Here is a 21,224-nt window from a genome sequence, read left to right as displayed (position 1 = left end):
ATTTAATTAACCTTTCAGTTACTTAATACATTAAGGCTGACTGCTCAAGAGCTGTCCATCTCTTTGGAGAAGAAATATTGGAGGCAAACCACACATAGTAAAAATTAACGTCAATGTGGTTTGTGACTGAGTGTAAAAGTAAAAGTAAAAGTATGAGCCTCTGCCCATGCCCATCCCCTTTACTGAGTTTAATAGTTCCCAAACACAGTCTCCATGTGCCCAAAAAAAACCCATTACTATCATAAGAAGAAAATTTGAATCAATCAATAAGACCGGCTCAATGTTCTCTAAACAAGAGCCTAACTAAATTAAAGCTATTCCTCTTTTCCTCTTTGGAGCATATGCAGGGCACAAGCAGCTACAGTTTAACATTTTGGTATTTTAAAATAAACCAGTTTCGTCTGCAAGTATTGAAAGTTACTTTCCTTTTCAAAGATTCGATTGGGAATGTTCTGTTTGCCTTCAAGAGCACATGTGTCCACAATAAGATGTACTTTATGATAAGATTTTCCCTGTCTTTGGTGTGTCTGTGTATGATTTGGCCAGTTATTTTCCAGTCTTGTAGCCCATGAGTTCATTAACGCAACTCTGAAAACAGCTAGTAAACAGCGACATCTTGAGGTCATTATCCGAAAATACAACTGGGGAAAAAAAAAACATGACGCTTAATGTGACCCTGAAATGCACCATTGATGTCAACAGTACATACTTCATCTCCTAATGACACAAAGCAGACAATTCACTCGGAAATGGCTACCGAGGTCAGCGTATTTTCGCATTTATTCACTGACGCATTCTTTTTTTTATTTTGAATATGTAATCAATACAAGGCTTTCCCAATTGCTACCAAACAAATTCCCCTCACAACACAATACATAAAAGAAAACTTGGGGAAGCAAACAGCAAAAAAACACACAAAAAAGAAATGAATGAAACATTCATGTTCTTTTAGATGTGTGTATATATATAAAATATAAATCATCACCAGTAATAATTAACAATCATTATTATACCCGCTAAACCACATATTTTTGTACCTTTTCTAAAACTGGTTGATATTCGGACTTTGCTTGACTTCCTCACTGAGTTTGCTCATTAGTTTGACACCATTAATGGATAAGCAGAAACTTCCTAAATATTTTTCCGATGTTTTCTGGTAGTGCCGTTTTTGTTTTTTTGCCTTATACATGATGACTGCTTTTTGGAAAGATACAATGTCAGTTTTGATTGTATAAAAAGTGGATTTATATTGTATTTTTTCTGCAGAATGGGAAGTGATGGTATGAATGATCCAGTAATTGTTTCGCTTTGTAAATGACTGCAATGCTTCTTGAAACTTTGGACTGTACATGTTTGATGTGTGGTTTCAAACTTCAAACTGTCATCTACTATAACCTCCAGAAATGAGTTTTTATGCACCCTTTCGATTTCAACCCCATCGATTTCTATTCGCATGATTGTGTTTATTGTGCCTTTGCCAAATAACATGAACTCAGTCTTACTTACATTTAATTCAAATTTATTCCAGTCAAACCATATATATTTTTTTTTTTTCAGTTCCACATTTATAACAATTTCCACTTGTTTAATGTTTCCTCCTGTACCAAAAGTATTTGTGTCATCTACGAAATGCCACAAGCAACGTCCAAATATCCAGAGCAGTGATTACCCAACTTTACAAACTGTTACCGTCCTTTCAAATATCTCTTTACCCAATCTAATTCCAGTCCCATAACATTATGATGGCTAACTGCAAGTTCTCTAAAAGTCATCATAAATGTCTGAATCCAGTGTCATCGAGCAATGTTTTGCTACACCTAAAATCTTTCTGAAACTGGCTGCACTACTTACTCGGCAGGTCGCTATTATACAAGTGGTGAGGCTAGTGAGTGGAAGGAAAGCTGAGACCGGCTGTGAAGAAGTCATTGCTGTTGCTGATTTGCACGCTAGGTGCTGACCCAGAGACGACTGCCGCCAAACTCCGCCCGTTAACTATTGGACATCTCCCATAGAGTTATACTAAAACCGCGGTCTGGTATGTTTCCCTGGCATCCTCTCGACCTGATGTGTTCGGAAAGAGACCACAGGGTAAGGCGCTCTCTAAAATGTTTTCGGTCTGTGTTTAAATAATTAACACAATTTCCTAGATACTTCATGCATGTCATTAATATGAAGTATAAACAATTAGGGGCCCAATACTGACCCCTGGGGGACACCACAAGCAATGTCCTAATATCCAGAGCAGTGATTACCCAACTTTACAAACTGTTACCGTCCTTCCAAATAACTCTTTACCCAGTCTAACGTCAGTCCCATTATCCCACATGTTTCCAGTTTATTGAACAGTATGTTATGGTTAATTGTATCAAATGCGTTTTTGAGATGGATGGATACTCATATTGCATGTTTTCTGTTGTCTAATTGCACCTATGATTTCCTCAAGTGATTCCATTATTGCCTGTAATGTTGATCTGTTATTCCTATACCCATACTGACTTTCATATTATTATTATTATTATTGTTATTATTAGTAGTAGTATTAGTAGTATTATTATTGTTATCATTATCAAAATTGCATCTATTCTACTGTTAAAAAGATTTTCCAATATTTTTGACAATTGCGGTAGTAGTGAGGCAGGTCTAGTTAGTAAAGTTGTGTTTGCTTCCAGTTTTGTGCAGCGGAATGACCTTTTTAATTTTCATAGCATTTTCATAGGAAAATTCACAAATGCACTTGGCGTGCAGTGGTTTTCTCTTATTTAACTGAGTGATTATTTTGTAGGTACATGTTTTGCATTTGTAAATGTTTTTATTCTTTTGTCTCTTTGTCTTATTTAATTACATTATTGTGCCAAATAGTAAGACAGTAGTTTTTCCCAGTAAATGTTTAGCACATTTAATTTTTTTAATTCATTCTGTGCCGCGTGGCGTGAACTTATAAACCCCACGAACATATGTACCACACGCACGGCCAACCCGCTACACTAAACATGGCGGAAGTTCTCAAAGACTAAATAATCACAGTTACGTATAACTACCGCCACACTTTTCGAAGCAATGGTACTTTAAAAGTCCGTTTCATAAACGCTTGTTTTGTTAGTCTGGCATTGTGACGGCTAAGTGCAAGTGCTCTTAAAGTTATCATAAATGACTAAATCCAGTATCATCGAGCAATGTTTTGCTACACCTAAATGGGACTTTAAAAATCTCTCTGAAACTGGCTGCACTACTTACTCAGCAGGTTGTTATTATACAAGTGGTGAGGCTAGTGAGTGGAAGGAAAGTTGAGACCGGCTGTGAAGAAGTCATTGCTGTTGCTGACTTGCACGCTAGGTGCTGACCCAGAGACGATCCGCCAAACTCCGCCCGTTAACTATTGGACATCTCCCACAGAGTTATACTAAAACCGGGATCTGGTATATTTCCCTGGCATCCTCTCGACCTGATGTGTTCGGAAGGAGACCACAGGGTAAGTCGCTCTGTAAAATGTTTTCAGTCTGTGTTAAAGTAATTAACACAGTGTCATCTACGAAATTGACCAATTTTAACCACCTAGATACTTCATGCATGTCATTAATATGAAGTATAAACAATTTGGGACCTAATACTGACCCCTGGGGGACACCGCAAGCAATATCCAAATATCCAGAGGAGTGATTACCCAACTTTACAAACTGTTACCGTCCTTTCAAATAACCCTTTACTCAGTCTAAAGCCAGTCCCATGACATTATGACGGCTAACTGCAAGTGCTCTAAAAATCATCACAAATGTTTGAATCCAGTATCATCGAGCAATGTTTTGCTTCACCTAAAGGCGAATTTGAAGATCTCTCTGAAACTGACTGCACTACTTACTCAGCAGGTTATTATTATACAAGTGGTGAGGCTAGTGAGTGGAAGGAAAGCCGAGACCCGCTGTGAGGAAGTCACTGCTGTTGCTGACTTGCACGCTTGGTGCTGACCCAGAGACGACTGCAGCCAAACTCCGCCCGTTAACTATTGGACATCTCCCATAGAGTTATACTAAAACCAGGGGCTGGTATGTTTCCCTGGCATCCTCTCGACCTGATGTGTTCGGAAAGAGACCACAGGGTAAGGCGCTCTCTAAAATGTTTTCGGTCTGTGTTTAAATAATTAACACAATTTCCTAGATACTTCATGCATGTCATTAATATGAAGTATAAACAATTTGGGGCCCAATACTGACCCCTGGGGGACACCACAAGCAATGTCCTAATATCCAGAGCAGTGATTACCCAACTTTACAAACTGTTTCTGTCCTTCCAAATAACTCTTTACCCAGTCTAACGTCAGTCCCATTATCCCACATTTTTTCCAGTTTATTGAACAGTATGTTATGGTTAATTGTATCAAACGCGTTTTTGAGATGGATGAATACTCATATTGCATGTTTTCTGTTGTCTAATTGCATCCTGACTTTCAGATTATTATTATTATTATTATTTTCAAAAATGCGTCCATTCTACTGTTAAAAAGCTTTTCCAATATTTTTGACAATTGCAGTAGAACTGAGACAGGTCTAGTTAGTAAAGTTGTTTGCTTCCAGTTTTGTACAGCGGAATGACCTTTTTAATTGTCATAGCATTTTCATAGGAAAATTCACAAATGCACTTGGCGTGCAGTGGTTTTCTCTAATTTAACTGAGTGATTATTTTATAGGTACATGTTTATTTGCATTGGTAAATGTCTTTATTCTTGATTAGTCTCTTTTGTCTCTTTGTATTATTTAATTACATTATTGTGCCAAATAGTGACACAGTAGTTTTTACCAGTAAACGTTTAGTTCATTTAATTTTTTAATCCATTCTGTGCCGTGTGGCGTGAACTCATAAATCCCACAAACATATGTACTGCACGCACAGCCAACCCGCTACACTAAACATGGCGGAAGTTCTCAAAGACTAAATATTCACAGTTACGTAAAACTACCACCACCCTTTTCGAAGCACTTGTACTTTAAAAGTCTGTTTCATATACGCTTGCTTTGTTAGTCTGGCATTATGACGGCTAAGTGCAAGTGCTCTAAAAGTCATCATAAATGTCTCAATCCAGTGTCATCGGGCAATGTTTTGCTACACCTAAAGGAGAATTTGAAGATCTCTCTGAAACTGACTGCACTACTTACTAAGCAGGTTATTATTATACAAGTGGTGAGGCTAGTGAGTGGAAGGCAAGCTGAGACCCGCTGTGAAGAAGTCATTGCTGTTTGCTGATTTGCACGCTGGGTGCTGACCCAGAGACGACTGCAGCCAAACTCCGCCCGTTAACGACATTGGACATCTCCCGGAGAGTTATACTAAAACCAGGGGCTGGTATGTTTCCCTGGCATCCTCTCGACCTGATGTGTTCGGAAGGAGACCGCAAGGTAAGTCAGTCTTTAAAATGTTTTCAGTCAGTGTTAAAGTAATTATTTTTAAACGGAAGCTATAACTCTAAGGGGGGCATTTGTTGATTTTTTTTAAATGCTCGTGTCATACGGCAGGTGCAAGGACATCTGTAGGATAGTCTCAAGATACTGATGCATGCAGGAGCAAACTAATCCCAAGAGGGTCTTTATGGCATCACTTACATGCACGTGTGTGTGTAAAATACTGTGACGAAATCAATTCTGTCATCCTGCAGATGTCTAACAAGAAAGTTCTTGAAAAGGGAAGTAAAAGAAAACATCAAGGAAGACACTGTGCCGATTATTTCTCCCCAGATCCACATATCCTAAGAAACACTCACAGTGTTAAGGCTGACTCTTCATTTGGCAGTATTTGTGTAAGTGTGGATCCACATTCAGAGAACACTGACACTGGAATCCTTTATCTGAACCCCCAGACACCAAACTGGTCTCTGGTTGAGAAGTTTAGTGAGCTTTCAGCAGAAGAAGAAGCAGAAATCAATGATGACCAAGACAGTGACAGGGAAGTGTTACAATGCACAAAATATACTGAGACCAATAAAATGCATGAGCACAATGAAGTGCCCCTGGATGTTGTGCAACAGAAGGAAACAAATTGCTTTAAATACCTCAAGAGACAAAGTGATGTCTCCAAACAGAAGACATCTAAGCTCAAAGAGCTCAATATTAAGGAATACTCCCCAAGTGGAGGTGGGACTAAGACCAACAAAAAGAATGTAAATAGTCCTCCTGTTAAGAAATTACTTAAAAAATGCAAAGATGATAAGATTCCTCGTCTTTTAGCAGCAATGAAAAAACGTACTGAAGTTGACACAGAGCACCGTCCCTACAAGTGCACACACTGCCCGTGGGCTTTCAAGAAGTTTTGCAACCTGCAGAGTCACTTACAGACTCACACTGGCCTCAAGCCCCATGTGTGTGATGTATGTGGCAAAGCTTACTCTCACCAAGGCACGCTGCAGCAGCACAAGCGCCTCCACACAGGCGAAAGACCATACCACTGCCCTTTCTGTGTCAAAACCTACATATGGTCCTCAGATTACCGCAAGCATATCCGGACACACACTGGTGAAAAGCCCTACACCTGTGACACTTGTGGCAAGGATTTCATTCGCTCCTCTGACCTGCGAAAGCATGAGCGGAACATGCACACCAATGACAAGCCCTTCCCATGCACGCAGTGTGGCAAGACCTTCAATAAACCCCTCTCCCTAAAGCGTCATGAGCGAAAGCATCTGGGAGAAAGGCCCTTCTCCTGCCCCGACTGTGGAAAGGCATTTGCCCTGGCCAGTCGTATGGCGGAGCACCAGAAAATTCACACAGGGGTGCGTCCGTATGTCTGCTCTGTGTGCTCCAAGTGTTTCACAAAGTCCTCCAACCTGACCGAACACGAGGCCATTCACAGCGGAGTGCGGCCTTATAAGTGTGCCGAGTGTGGTGTAGCATTTGTCATGGCTTCTCGCCTCGTTCGCCACCAGTTCATCCACAATAAAGAGAAACCCCACAGTTGCACAGGGTGCAGCAAGAACTTTAGCCATCCAGCAAAACTGAAGCTTCACCAGGAGCAGGCCTGTGCTGAGAGGATCTTTGTCTGTGTGGAATGTGACAAATCCTTCCTGTGTGCCGCAAAGCTTGCACAGCATGTGTTGAATCATGGGGAGACGAGTGTCTGAGCCAGTCCAGGACCAGGTGCTACACACATCTATCCCTGGACTAGAAGTAATTACATTTGTCTTCACATATCTAAATGCAGTTCTGTACTTTGTTCACTTCAGATACCAGACATCTTGGACCCATTCAAGGTCAGAGGGCACCAGTTGTATGTATGTTACTGTATTTATTTATAATAACTTTACGTCATGAGTTGTAAAATGCACACCCTCTTTCACCATGGTACTGGGTTCCCATGAGAATGTTGCGGGGCAAAAATTAACCCCACCTCAGCACTGACACTGAAGCCGATAGTTTTAACGACGTGAAATTAAACTTGTTAAAATAGCAGTCGGCCCTTTTAAAATTGATAATACAAATGCTGCTTGTTATGGGAAGTTTTTGATTTTTTTTTTTTTAGAGTCCCAGGCTGTATCAAAGGCCTAATCAAAGCGTATTTTGCAGATATACAACTCTGGTTTATCACAGCAGAGCACAATACAGCATGGCAGCAGCTGGAGGTAGGCATCATGCCATTTACAATGGCAATGGTGGTGACTATTAGGGCTTCGAAATGGGTGGTAGGTGGAGAAAAGCTCCCCCTAATTAGGACCTACACGGATGACTTGACGACTGTGACCTCAACTGCTCCATGTACTAGCAGACTGCTTAAACAGCAACTTGCAGTGGGCTAGGATGAAAATGAAGCCAAGTAAGTCTAGGAGTACCTCAGTTGTTAAAGGAAAGGTAGTAGATAGGAAGTTTGTCATAAATGAGGAGGTGATAAACAGGAGGTGACAGTGCTAAAGAAGCCAGTGAAGAGTCTGGGAAGGTGGTATGACGCAAGTCGGAGCGATAGAGCGCAGTTCGAGGGATTGAGACAGGAAATGATTCAAGGCATTTCGAGCACAGGCCGGTCAGGGCTCCCAGGAGCAACTATACTCTTTTACTAAGTGTTATTCTGAATGTATGACTTTGACTGGTGTGTGCTAATGATGTTCTATTTAAAGTATAAGTACAAATGTAACCACTGAAATGAAAACATACTTAAAGTAGCCTACGAAAAGTACTCATTCTGCAGAATGTATGAATGTTTTTTTTTTTGTTGCATTGATGTGTTTATGACTTTGATGCCTCAGGTGGTAAAGTTGGTGCCATTTGATGTTTTCCCATCTGGGATCAATAGAGTGTTATATATTGTGGATTTGTTTTTTGATTTTTGTGGAACACACTTTTTTCTTAATCTGCAACGAGTGAAGCTGGGTACATAGTACAGTGTTTACCTCTGAATTGTAGCAAATAGAAGCAGCAGAAAGTATCTGTACTTTCCACTGCTGCTCCTGAGAAACACAACTGTGACCATATAAATAGACCAGTGGTTCAGGGAAGCTGCCAACTCATGTGATAACGTTTGGTTCTTTTTGTGTTATGACAAACCTGAGGCGTGACTATTTTACTGTGAATGTGAATCCCATTAAAAGATTTCTACCAAATGCTTGCCTTCTGAAGAGTCATGTAAAGCAGCAGCAAATGTAAGCAGCAGCAAAAAACGGAAGCGAAGCTCATTATCTTTAATCACATTTAACTTTTTGTGTGGCTGCAGTTCGAAACGGGTTTTCATAAATCTATCCATTCCGACTGTGTTTATGCTGTGACACAATATTGGCAAGTCCAAAAGCAGTGATATGCGTGCTCTGTGTGTACAGAGCACTGGTCAAGTGTGTCCCACTCACACTTGGCTTCTGCAGACTAAACGTAAAAGGAGACAGCACCTGCTGTGTTGTCACTTGCTCTACATTAAGTGACCGCCACTGTTAGTAATCCCAGCAATCTCTGGGCGCAAAGCATTCAACATGTGACATGTGACTATTATTTCTAATGGAAACAGCCATATGAAAACTGTGGCTACAACTTTTACATACACATCAGAATACTTTAAGGTACAAATTCAATGATGAACTGGCAATTAATACATTTATTGTGCTGATACAGATATACAAAAACATACTGAAATTAATACTTACTAGGACAAGGCCATATGGCTTAAGGAAAGGTGTCAGGCTTACATCTGAACTTCTTTACAAGGTGACAGTAATAAAAAAAAGTGGTTCTAAAATTAATTCCAAGAGAATTTCAATGCGTGTCTTATATACATTTTAAGTAGCCCAGTGGGCTGGCAATAGTTCATTTGCTAGCTGTATTACTTCTCATATGAAGGCATTGCAAAAATCAGAAACAGTTAAGTCCTTTTCCTGTCTGCTGACTGGGGCAAGGTTGAAGAGTTGAAGTGTTGGCTGTTTGCCTGGCAGAGGTCTTTCCCATCATGTGGCTATCTGGGCAGCACGACAACTGACAACACACTATTTCAGATAACTTTTCAGCACATGTGCCATGTATAATTAAAACTAATATTACTATATAATAATTTGCTAGCCTTGCAAGGCAACAAATTCTGCTTATTCAGCCTGGAAGATTAAAGGCAACTCTTCTGAGGTTTGATAAATTACAACAGCAATGAACTGTATCCAATGTTTAGTGCTAATACATTGCATCTTAAAAGATAACACAATGAGATTGCCACACTAGAACTTGCCACAGTGTTACTGGCACATTTAGTCCCAAGTCTCAGATCCTTCATATATAAAGGCTGACTGGGGTCAAAAATGCTATTTCCAGATATACCTTGCACACTTTCGTGGAAGCATACCTCAGCTGTTAGTTGCTGCAATATGAGTTGTTATTGCTGTCCATACGGAGTATTTTTGTATGTAATATGCAAGATGGTGGTAGGCAAACTGTAGAAATGGCATCTCTAAAAATGCCATTTGGGCACATCGTGTCCCTCCAAGCAATGGGATGTAATCATTAGACAACCAAACACTATCAGTGGTGGGCATCCACTCACAGCTACAGCTGTGCTTTAGTGGCACCAGAGATCCTGCAAATAAAACATTTAAAAGTGAAATCCTTTAAAAAATATTCAGAATGGTACAAATGTGGTCTTAGTTTACCTGTGTTACAGGTGAATGACCTCGATTTACCCCAGCTGTTGGCCTGAGCAGAAGACATGGATATTTATGGAAAACTATTACATTTGCATAGTTGAACTACAGTAAAATGTCAACAGAGGAAGCCAAGATACCACAGTGTTTTAAATTTCAGCACCTCCTGAAGGGTCAATGACCTCGGGACATAACATAAGAGCGGACAACGGCACCATTACGACTTGCATTGTTGAGATCTATTTTGAAATAGTGATAACTGATCAACAGTGACGTTGGGGTCAAGAGCATATCATTAGCCTATAGCGTTATTGCCTAGGTTATTTTTTGACTTACGGTTACCAATGTCAATAAAAATACCAATGTGCATGCCATGGTATGCCATGGGGTGATCTTTAATCAAGATTTACAATTCGATAAACAAATAAATTCTGTGGTGAAAAGTTGTTTTTTTCCAACTACGAAATATTGCTAAACTGAAATTAGTTCTGTCCCTCTCTGACCTTAAAACAGTTACCAACGCCTTGATTACCTCCATATTGGATTATTGCAACCCGTGCTACTTAGGTATCAGCCAGACATCTCTATCCCGCTTGCAGTTGGTCCAGAATTCTGCTGCCAGATTGCTGACTAGACACAGGCACTAGAGCATATAATACCAATACTAGCATCCCTTCACTGGCTCCCTGTCAAACACAGGACAGAGTTTAAGGTTCATGTATTTGTTTTTCAAGCACTACATGGCCTAGCCCCCCGACCTACTCTCCCCCCTCTCAAACCCAAGACCTCTTAGATCTTCAAATCAGCTGCTCCTGACCATCTCCCGGTCTAGGCTATGAGGAAAGAGTGATCGTGCCTTCGCCTTAGCCATCCCAAAGCTGTGGAACAGCTTACCCTTTGCGCTCAGATGCTCCCTGCCCCCCAACCTTCAGGGCCAATCTTAAACCTTTTATGTTCTCCCAGGCCTTCAAGTGTCCTTAATTAGTCTCAGGTGTCATCTCCGACATGTTTTGTCTTGACTTTCCTGGCTGTGCCTGCCATGGTTATTTTGTTCTGCACCTTGTTTGTAATTGTGTGATCATCGAATTGTAGAGCACTTTGGTCAACCTTGGTGGTTTTTAAATGTGCTTTATAAATAAGTTGATTTAAAAACTGTGTTTTTTCTTGTTTCTGGAAACATTCAAATATGACTTAGGGAATTTTGCTGTTACGCTAATGACATGTAAATCATCACATATGTCTCACCTGCTTTCCTTGAAAAGGGATTTATCCCTGCAGAGGAAGGCTGGCTTGGAAGCGTGGACGGAGGAATAACAGCAGGTGGGGGAGGAGGACAGAAGCTAGTAGTGTGCGATAGCTCCTAAAAAAAGGCACAAATGTATATCACCAAATGGAAACTGGCATTATAACTGAAAGGTATAGTGTAAACTTTGAATCTTACCGTCTGAGGTGGGCCCCGATTCTCTGAATTCTCCTTTTGGACGTCTTTGGGTTTTGATTTGAACCAGCCACTGAACCATCCTTTCTTGGCATTCTGCATGTCACACACACAAAAAAAGTGTTGAAAAGGCTGAAGTTTGATGTGTGTAAAAACATAGTATTTGATTCTTAAGCAATTTTTGTGCATGTGCATTTGTGCATTTGAACAACATTTGGATGTGAGACATGGTGCTGTAATCTTAGTATGCATGTTAGTATATATAGATCTGGGTGTAACTGTGTGTTAACTGAGGTCTCAATGTACATCAACTGTCTTGTTTTGGATGCCCAAGGCAAATTTCCCCTGATCTCTGAAAAGAGTCAAATGTGGTTCAATAGGTGTCAGCATTGCCTGGACCCCACCAACCTGTACAGGGGCCTCATTGGTCTGCTCTGGGGCCTCTAAACCTCGAGGGATTATCTGCTGGCTTTGTCCGTTTTCGCTGATGTCCACCCCCAGCATCCTATTATCCATCTTCAAAGGCAAATACGGACATCAGCAGGCATCAAGGTAACATTTTTTTTTTCTTTTTATGTAGAAACCAGTGCTCTATAGATGTGTTCAATGAAATTTTTCCGACGTGATCGCATCAAGCCGAGCCTGCTGCTTGCTTTGTTTTATCGCCACAGAAATAAATAACACTTCTCACCGCCTCTGCTTCAGGGGATAACCCAGACTCTGTGGAAGTAATAAAATGAAAATATCAAACAGAAGCTGACCCCCCCCAAAGGCCATAGTAAATATTTGAATAGTGAAAGGCATGGATGCTATCTAACATTAGATTCTCACCCTCAGCTGTTGATGGCAAATAACTCGGAGGACAATGTAGTGAGGCACTCCTAACCTCAGCACTATCTGTGTTATGATAACTGAACGTTTGGCTCTCTACCACTGGAGCAGGATAGACCACCGTTACTGGCATTGGGAGAGAACTGGCCTGTTGCCTAGACAGAGCAGGAAAGAGAGAACAGTGACATAACAGGGCCAAGACTGGATTCCACGGGCTAATTAAGGGTTTACATCTGTGTGGTTGACAGCTGTGAATATAGCACGCTGCTACACATTTTGTACCAGTCCTGAGCTCCTCCGACTCCTCCCCACGTCATTGCTGTCACTTCCTCTGTTTTGCCTTCAGTTTGGTGCATCAGGATTTCTTGGTCCTCAGGGCGCCTGTAGTAAAGGAGTTCAGGCTCTGGACTCCGGATGCCATGGCGTAGATCATCCAAATCAGATTCTGTTTGGAAAAAAGAAGATTTCTTTTTGTACAAGAAATAAGGCACAGTGCGTAATTTAAAGTAATGAGGTGAGAAAAAATTTACCTGAGCACACTTTGCTGTCTTCGTGTGCTAAAAAACTATCCTCATGGTGTGTTTCAGTACAGTCATAACTCCCCGTCTGGGCAAAACAAAGAGTACAGGTTAACATCAGTATAGTTACATACAGTAGTTTTATAGTCCAACAAAGATTAACATGTACTATGAGCTGGCAGCTATACAGTGATGCTTTCAGCAAAATGCTAATATGAGCATTGTAATGATGATCATGCTAACATGCATAAGTTAAAGGATTGTTTTATCTTATGTCAGCATGTTAACAGGATACTGTATACTAGCTACTAGCTACTAATTTATTATGTTTCACTCTGATGTGGATGTCTAATAACTCTAAACCACAAATGTCCACATCATGGCACAAAACAAGGAAAACAGGTCAGCATTCGCTATCATGAATGGAACCACGGAAATTTCCACCCAGTACTTGATGTGATATTTCGGTCTGCTTCAAAGCAGCATATCAACCAACCAATGCACCAATCAGGACGTGACTAACACACACACACACACACACACACACACACACACACACACACACACACACACACAAACACACACAGACTGAATTTCTACTTGTACAACGCGGCGACCTCTCTGATATATTGTGGGTAGAGTGTAATGTAAGGGCTGAAGTAGCTGATCACCTGTAAACTGTGGAGCCTCGCTCGCAGGTGTTTTAGCCAGTCGGGTTCCAACACGTTTCCGCTTAGTCCTGGTTCACTGAACTGACCCTCTGTGTGTTTCAGTCTGTCTGACAACTGCAGGAAAAAAAAAGGCACACGGTATAGTATGTCCAGGGAGACGGTTCAGACGGGTGTGCAAGGCGTAACAATTATTTATACCTTAATAATCTCGTCGGTCAGCACAAAGAATGGCTCCCTCTGCCGGAGGACGGCCTTTCCTATCACCTCACAGTAATGGAAAGCCTGTGATGAAAGGCCACAGTCCAACAGCCGACTGGCATACAGGAACTTATACACCTGGCCACAGTGCAGAAACAAACAACACCATACGATTCATTTTAGCCTAACTAGATTAGAAATACACACCAACAGCCCTCGTTAAATGAAGTGAGATCTAATTTAAGAGGAACCTACCTGAAAGGATGGTATTGAAAAGCATTTGCCCTGGAGCATCTGGCTGTACTCATATAACTCGGTGCACTGGATGGCAGAGTTTGTGGCAAAGTGTTTAAAAGGTTGCCTAGAGGAGAGAAGATCTTGATTCAGTCGCAACCTAACGCTACAGCAAATATGTGTGGAGTAATACATACGGAGAGTTATGAGACATGTCCTTCAGACAGTCTTCCAAGAAATGGAAATACGACCGTCTGAACAGCAGTTTGGCTGATGAGCATCGGTAAGCGGCATGAGCAGCTCACCTTTGGCTGCTGCCTAGAAGCACCAGTCTCTCTGCCTTCTGCGTGAACACCCCAAAGGGAACGCTGGCTGTCAAGTAGCACACATGGGCGGCGTGTACGAGGCCTCTGGAGGCTGCAGGGAAGCGCAACACAAAACCTCAGCTTGCATGCGTGCACGTGACAACCTGCCAGTCAATCAGACTATCTATACCGAGTGTGTCTCCCATGGTGACAATGGCCTTCTGTTGGACGGCTGGATCTCCCGTCTCATTGGAGATCATAACAGCCAGATGGGGCCTCCAGTCTCCCCATTTTTCATTTCCGCAGCACTGAGCACAGAACGTTACACTATTAAAAATAATATCAGCTAATAAGATATGAAACATTTTATTAATTCATAAAAAGTGTTCTAGGTTGTCGCTTGTGAGACTTCTCTAATCTTGATTATTTACCGTCGCTACAGTAGGGATTCTCCCAGAGAGCAGCTGGAAGAGAGTCTGGAGGGGATCACTGGCGGTCAGTTGGCCTGTAAACCTGCCAAGAGAGCAGCTAGTGTCACTGTGCATCTCAACCAAGGCTTTACTTTACAACATGCAACAGAAAGCATCCAACTTAAAGATCACCAATGCTTCAAGGTTTTATGTGATACTACACCGCAGTGATGGATCAAATTCTGCTTCTCTGGTAAATCACACATCAAAATCATCCTGGCTATCTCCCAGGCCATTCCCCTTCTGACAACCTGACTTGTGCTCGTGTACAACATTCGGCTGATACCAAAATAGTCTGTAGATTTGGATTGGGTTTCATGATACATAGTTCACGGAAGTTTCTTGATACAGTACAAACATTTCCTTTTATTCTAAATAGATCCCTCGCTTATTACGCGCCTTTTTTGGCTTGTTGTAAATGGACGACACTTCCGTGACACGAAGGTGGGCGCGGAGTAGGAGACTTAGCTGAACTTGCTATATGTTAGTCGAGCAATTACCATGCTGCTACAAAGTCTTAATGGCCTCTGTTATGCAAGATCACAAGACCATGTTTGAACCATTAAAAATAAAACAAAATGTGGGCGTGTTATCATGAGGAAAACAGATTCTCTCTGATAAATTAAGAATACGAAACTCTTCAACACAGCAAATATCTTACACATAGATGTAAAACTAACATCTGTGTTATAATGTCTCAGATAAAATGTGATTAGGTAACTGAACCTCCACTTAATTCTAAATAAAGCATTTTATTTTAGACAGAGCGATGCAGGAAATCCAAATGAGTTTTGCATAGAGTAGATGTCTGGTGTCTAGTCACGTGCAACACAAGTCACAAGTATGCATATCTGTGAGTCTCCGTCTCCTCTGACTGAAGCCAAGTGTTATTTTTGGAATGATCTTATCATCTGTTGGTGGAGGGAAATATGAAATGAAGGTGTGATTTGTCCCAGACTCACACCTCGTTCGCACATATGGTCGGCATCTAATGTGGAAGCACATGCTGATGCTGCACAGTTTAGCGCTTAACGTTGATCATGTTTGCTTTGATGCATTGTCATGCCAACCCCCGCTAATGAATCCTGTTCTGTCTTTCAGTTCCGTTTGAGAGGATTAACCGATAAATACATTAGCACCCTCATTTAAATCTGAGGCGGTGAAAAACAAGTCACTACACTGTTTTAAATGTTTCTACTTCAAATAATTCAGATGTAATGGGAGCACAGACATATTTTAAGATTACTCCTAATCTCGAGGGGTTTATTGTTATTAACAGAAAAGTATAATTATTTTTGTCATAAAGCAAAGCGCTGGATGGGACAAATTAAATTTTTCATGCAGCACACGTGATGCAGATAGTGAAGATGAGTATCTGCACTACATTTCATAGCAACTGTCCAATTGTTTATTTCGGTCTCAACCAAATTGTGACCTGAAAGAAATATAATCCATGCTACAGCCGGCCATGGGTGTCTAAGTTTAGTCAGAGGGAGCATTTCTACACAAATTACCACTCGTGTGTAGACTGGTACGATAATTTTTCGCAGCTGTCGCGTCCCAGATGCCTCTGTTTTTCTCACCTGTTAAGAACAGTGGTGTATGACCTGTTGTCCATTTTGCTGGCCAGAAAAAGAGCGTGGCCCCACAGCCCGCTAGTCATAGCCGACTCCAAGGCCTCCTGGAAACCACAAGTAAAACGAACAGTAAACAAATAAGATACCAACACAATATGACTGGTGTGATACTCTTGTTTCTCTATGTCTTTTTTTATATTCTGCCATTTGAGTGGATATAACAATTACCAGTGGCAGAAATTAAGTAATTTAAAGTACAAATACTAAGTTCACATTTGAGTCATTTCCATTTTATGTCATTTCAGCAGGAAAATTGATACTGGCTTAAATTAAAGAACTGAGGCCTTCAAGTCAATTCACTGTTTCATACAAAGCAAAGAACTGAGAACATCTTCTGAAAGGGAATACACAGCTAAAAATAGATCTTCTTTCCTACTTTATTAAACCTTTCATGACCTGACCACTTTATCTTTTGTCCTTTTTTAGAGTAGGAGTGACCACAGGTTGAAAACCACAGAAGTGCTGCAACACTGGTGATTGGCGATTATCAGCAGAAGCCAAACAGTTGATAAGGGAGATAAACATGTGGAAACCTTCTTCCTTCCAGCCAGCAGCAGCTGAGTGTAGCTCTGCAGGGCCTTTTCAGAAGACTCGCGGCCGAAGCTGCTCCAGTTTCCCGTGAGCAGGTCGTCTCCTCTACATGGTGGTGCTTCAGCATTCGTGTCGTCATTGAAGTCGATGAGCGTAGGAGCGCCTGAGTCCCAGCTTCCGTCGGAATGTGAGCCCTGCATCAACAGCTCTGCGATATCTGATCCAACTATTTGCTGCCACATTGGAAATGTGAGAATTAAGGTGAATGAAAAACGTGACATTTACTCTGTTTTTCAGTTGATGGTAATGTGGCATCACCACGTGCTGCCTCATAACAAGGAGTGATCTGCTTACTCCATTCTGTCTGCAGACAAGTATCAGTAGGTTCCACAAGAGGGCAGCAGAGGTCTTGTCGTGCAGTTTTCCATCTCTCATGCAAACGCCTGCCCTCTGGTGGGCAAACTCCATCGCATCCACTTTGTGCAAATCTTCCCTTCAGAAATGTAAAAAACAATAAAGAACATTCAAACAGATTTGTATGAGATTCTCCAGATTAATAATCCTTTTAGACTTGACATACACAGGATGGTGGGAAAAATAGCATCAAGACTTGTTAAGATCATTTATTGGTGATTATTTTCATTTTTAGGGATGAACATGAAATGACAAAGCTGTACCTGGTTAAAGGCCCTGGGAAGGTTCTCATCTCCTGCTGTTCCTGTGTCTCACTTAAAATGACCTGCGCAGACAAAAATAAAATTGTAACCTTGCTGATACAGTTGATGCTAGTTTATCACAATATCGTATAAATTAAGTGATCGTCAATAAAATAATCTCAGTCATTCCCTGATTTTATTGTTGAAGCAGCTCATGTCTATAACTTTCACTGATCATAACATCATGACCACTGACAGGAAAAGTAAATGACATTGACCATCATGTGACAATTCATTGTTCTGCTGGGAACATTTGGGAACACACACTAACAACAGGTAGAGCTACACAATAATAACAGGTGGTTATAATGTTATGCCTGACTTAATTTTTCAAATATTTTCATAAGATAAAATAATAACTAGATGACAGTGGGAATGTTTTCTTAATCCTTTTCTTGCCAAAAGCACTGATTAACAGGCTGAAACTGCCCAGAGCTATTCTGGTAGCATGCTAACACACACCTCTAAGGGCCATGATTACTCTGTGTTTGTCTCTGACTTTATACCAAACCAAAAAAATCTTTGCTGCTCCCCTAAACTTCCCTAAATAAATCTCCATTAACAACTCACCTCCAGACTGTGTATTTCCAGCTGGCTGACGTTCTCCTGCGCCGACAAGCCTGGAGTGACCCGTATCAGCTGGCCCGCAGGCCCGAAGCTGACGACCGCATGAGGGATCGAATACTTCAGAGGAGCCGACACCTGAGGCAGAGGTTCACAATCTGAGGAGATATGAAGCATAAGAAGAAGAGGTGGATAAGCGCAGAGTGAAGTGGACATGAAGGAAAGATGCTTGAGCTGTTCACTCACCTCCATCAGTGGCGTTAACAAATTGAGGGACAGAGTCTGTGTGTTCGGCTCCATTCATGTACTGACTCAGCTCATAGCTGCTGGAGGATAGCCCTGAGTTTTTGGAACTTTCTAACGTCCCAAGGTAATAAGAGGAAATCTCTTCATTGTCTCTGGAGGGAATGTCCTCGTAGTCATTGAAGTGATGCTGGGAGGTGTCTCTCCCTTTGTCGTACCTGAATGAATGACAGTTTCATGTAAATGCATGTCAGTTACGCTACTTTCTGTTGTCGCACACAGAAAGTCCTGGGCCTCTTTTCTGTTCTACTGAAACATACGTTACCCAAGTAACACCATCAGAGCTCCCTCCACCATTGCTACTGTCTGCCTCATGATTTCTTACATATTACGTTAGCTTCCTGTTGTGTTTCTCTTTTCATTTTGAATTTGTGTATTTATATTAAATGCAGATAATCACTGTCACTCTTGGAGTCTAGCCACCCAACTATTACCTTGCACGTCTTCTCAATAAATATTCATTATTCACCCACTAGACCTCTCTTATGGAATTGTTATTATAAGTTTTTAAAATCTTTCTGTTAGTTCAAAATGCTAAATTGGGGCTGCAACTTTAAATTATTGATTATTTTGAAAAAAAATAAAATAAGAATAAAATAAAATCACTGAAGACTAAGCGACAGCAGAGAAGATGAAGACAGCAAACATTTCTTCTTCACTCTCAGTTCAAGTGACGGGAGCTGACTCACCTGTACTCTTCTGTGTAGCCGCCGCCTGCTGGATGTTCCTGCGTCGGATTTCTCTCCTGGTACTGATCTGCTCTCCAGGAGTCTTGGTGACCCCACTGAGCAGCATCTTAATCAACAGAGTAATGACGCGTTTAATTACGCAGAGCTTTGAAAATGTGTCATATCAGAGCTGTTTTGTGTCGCCGCACCTTGTTGGCGTCCATGCTGTCCTCTGTAGTAGTCATAATAGCCGTAGCTGTCTCTGTATTCCCACTGGCTGTGGGGTGGGTAGTCATATCCCAGCCTGGGGGGAAAAAAGCAGAATCCTGACTAAGTCGATACATTCATGCATTTTCATCATCTGTGAAGCCTAGCATGTTCTAACATGCACCTGGCAGGAAGAAGGGAAAACTGAATGTGTTGGACATGGGCTATTGCACCACCTGCTGACACAACATCAGTGCCGACTGAAACTTGGTCGTGTATTGCATGATCACTAAAAATATTAGTAACTGGATGCTGTCCTACAAATCTGTAAATGTGCAAACCTTGACTGGGGTCTTTGGTATTCTGGTCGCCTGTAGCCATAGGGGTATTGCTGAGCGTTGTAAGGAAACTGCTCGGGAGGGCTGGTGAAATGAGCTCTGTAGCGGGGATCAGGATGACCCCAGCGCCTGTCCCTCTCTCTGGGGTCCGGTGCTGGGTAGCTCTGCTCCCTTTCGTGCTGAGAATGCCTAGAATAGCCCTCTCTGTCTTTTGCCCTGTGAGAGTGAGGTCCAGAGTTGGCCCACTGTTGACCTCTGTGATCCATGACGCCCTCTTAACACCAGAACCTGCGCGTGGTGAACAGTAGGAAAGGGGAAACTTTCAAAGTAAAATTCCCAGCACAAAAAATATAAATGAAAAATGTGTGTGTGAAAGTTTTGTTTAGCTACTCACCGCTCAGACATACCAGATGCAGTCAAAGTACGTCTCCTACTGCCACATCATTTCACACCAGCTGATAACCAGTCAACATGATAACAAGAGGATAAAGTTCACACAATGCTGCAACCCATTTTAAAATGTGCTGTGTCTCTGGAGTCACAGGTATCAAACTCTGTACATGGTCCAAATACATGGGGGAACGAGAGAAAAAAGAAAAAAAAGTTTAATTTTTCAGTGTATGTTGACGTATATTCCCTCATCTCCGTTGAGAGTAAACATGGGGAGCACGCCCTAAAGAGTTTGACAGCTGAAGTCCCACAAGTCAAAAAAACAGGAAACCACGTCCATCCTCAGGCTAAAGATGACACACACACAAAAAAAAAACATTTGTCACTGCGAAATGACTAACCGCGTTTTCAGACTGCAGATTAATTTCAGGGAATTAGTAATGTTGAAGCTGTGAGTCTTGCCACGTTGCCTGCCGGCAGTCCAGATGCAGATGACGGTCTTGTTGGGAATCAGCTGGTCTCCGGTCGGGTGTAGAAGGGCTTCTGGGAACAAGGGCCAGTGGAAACTGCTTCTGAGTCAGTGCTGAAAACAACGGAGCTAAAAAAAAAAAAAAATCAGGGGGAAAAAAAGTATTCTCACGCACCCACCAGAGGCGCTCTACGTGGAAAAGTTTTCGAGTGTGTACTGTGACAACTTCTGTTGGTGATTCATTCAAATTATTTTATTCATCTTCATTTTCCCTCTACTTGTTGATTCTCAGCCAGGCGAAGGAGGTGACTTCCAACTACAGTAACCATGAGCATTAATCTAATAATAAAATAAAATAAAATAAAATAAAATAAAATAAAATAAAATACTGAATGCCCCTGAATAGCTAGGTTTTAAATTCTCTCGGCAGATAGTTTTAATATATTGAATGGACACCTGTTTCAGATAGTATTTAAAGTGGCGAGACTGGTCATGTAGAAAATGCTGGAAACAGTAAAAGATTACTGGTGAGCTGAAAGTAGTAGACACAAAAGAGCAAAAAGTCAAAAAGTAAGTAGTAACAAAAAAATAAAATTGATTAAATGTTGAACAATATGAGATAGAACTCTGAAAAGGTTTGCACTAAGTGGTGATA

At 41.3% G+C, this 21,224-nt stretch overlaps 2 protein-coding genes across 6 annotated transcripts; one reads left to right on the top strand and one right to left on the bottom strand.

Moving 5' to 3' along the window:
- The first annotated feature begins 757 nt into the window (after window positions 1-757).
- On the top strand, window positions 758-18,972 carry znf648 (zinc finger protein 648). Of its 5 annotated transcripts, XR_007112938.1 has the most exons (6): window positions 758-3,469; window positions 3,864-4,093; window positions 5,155-5,387; window positions 11,900-12,071; window positions 16,931-17,175; window positions 18,222-18,972. XR_007112938.1 is itself a non-coding variant. In XM_047586686.1 (4 exons), exons 3-4 carry the CDS (start codon window positions 5,337-5,339, stop codon window positions 7,100-7,102), a joined length of 1,509 nt encoding a protein of 502 aa, XP_047442642.1. In that variant the 5' UTR covers window positions 3,070-3,469; window positions 3,864-4,093; window positions 5,155-5,336; the 3' UTR covers window positions 7,103-8,583. The 5 variants fall into 5 exon arrangements, 3 of the variants coding, with proteins under 3 accessions (XP_047442642.1, XP_047442644.1, XP_047442643.1); XR_007112939.1 differs by lacking the exon at window positions 18,222-18,972 and having other exon boundaries at window positions 16,810-16,957; XM_047586686.1 differs by lacking the exons at window positions 11,900-12,071; window positions 16,931-17,175; window positions 18,222-18,972 and adding an exon at window positions 5,645-8,583 and having other exon boundaries at window positions 3,070-3,469.
- On the bottom strand, window positions 9,040-20,636 carry sec16b (SEC16 homolog B, endoplasmic reticulum export factor). Its single transcript, XM_047586685.1, has 25 exons — window positions 20,105-20,636; window positions 19,714-19,998; window positions 19,375-19,469; window positions 19,187-19,292; window positions 18,441-18,655; window positions 18,201-18,352; window positions 17,592-17,653; window positions 17,269-17,407; window positions 16,917-17,147; window positions 16,330-16,427; window positions 14,708-14,789; window positions 14,467-14,584; window positions 14,277-14,388; window positions 13,993-14,098; window positions 13,738-13,875; window positions 13,540-13,653; window positions 12,881-12,956; window positions 12,633-12,795; window positions 12,351-12,505; window positions 12,211-12,239; window positions 11,928-12,035; window positions 11,523-11,615; window positions 11,327-11,441; window positions 10,091-10,133; window positions 9,040-10,017 (listed from the first exon to the last, which is right to left on the bottom strand). The coding sequence occupies exons 2-24, from the start codon at window positions 19,974-19,976 to the stop codon at window positions 10,117-10,119; spliced, it is 2,787 nt and encodes a 928-aa protein (XP_047442641.1). The 5' UTR covers window positions 19,977-19,998; window positions 20,105-20,636; the 3' UTR covers window positions 9,040-10,017; window positions 10,091-10,116.
- Window positions 20,637-21,224: the final 588 nt, after the last annotated feature.

The sequence above is a fragment of the Mugil cephalus genome, chromosome 6, assembly GCF_022458985.1.
Source record: "Mugil cephalus isolate CIBA_MC_2020 chromosome 6, CIBA_Mcephalus_1.1, whole genome shotgun sequence".
Lineage (NCBI taxonomy): Eukaryota > Metazoa > Chordata > Actinopteri > Mugiliformes > Mugilidae > Mugil > Mugil cephalus.
This window is presented reverse-complemented; position numbering and strand designations above follow the sequence as displayed.

Excerpts from the sequence above, each read along its gene's own strand:
- sec16b (XM_047586685.1), bottom strand. The coding sequence starts at position 19,976 with ATGGATCACAGAGGTCAACAGTGGGCCAACTCTGGACCTCACTCTCAC. Across the intron at positions 17,654-18,200 it reads TGGAAATACACAGTCTGGAG|GTCATTTTAAGTGAGACACA; the intron begins GTGAGTTGTTAA and ends TTGTCTGCGCAG. Across the intron at positions 13,876-13,992 it reads TTTCAATACCATCCTTTCAG|GTGTATAAGTTCCTGTATGC; the intron begins GTAGGTTCCTCT and ends CACTGTGGCCAG.
- znf648 (XM_047586686.1), top strand. The coding sequence starts at position 5,337 with ATGTTTCCCTGGCATCCTCTCGACCTGATGTGTTCGGAAGGAGACCGC. Across the intron at positions 5,388-5,644 it reads GTTCGGAAGGAGACCGCAAG|ATGTCTAACAAGAAAGTTCT; the intron begins GTAAGTCAGTCT and ends GTCATCCTGCAG.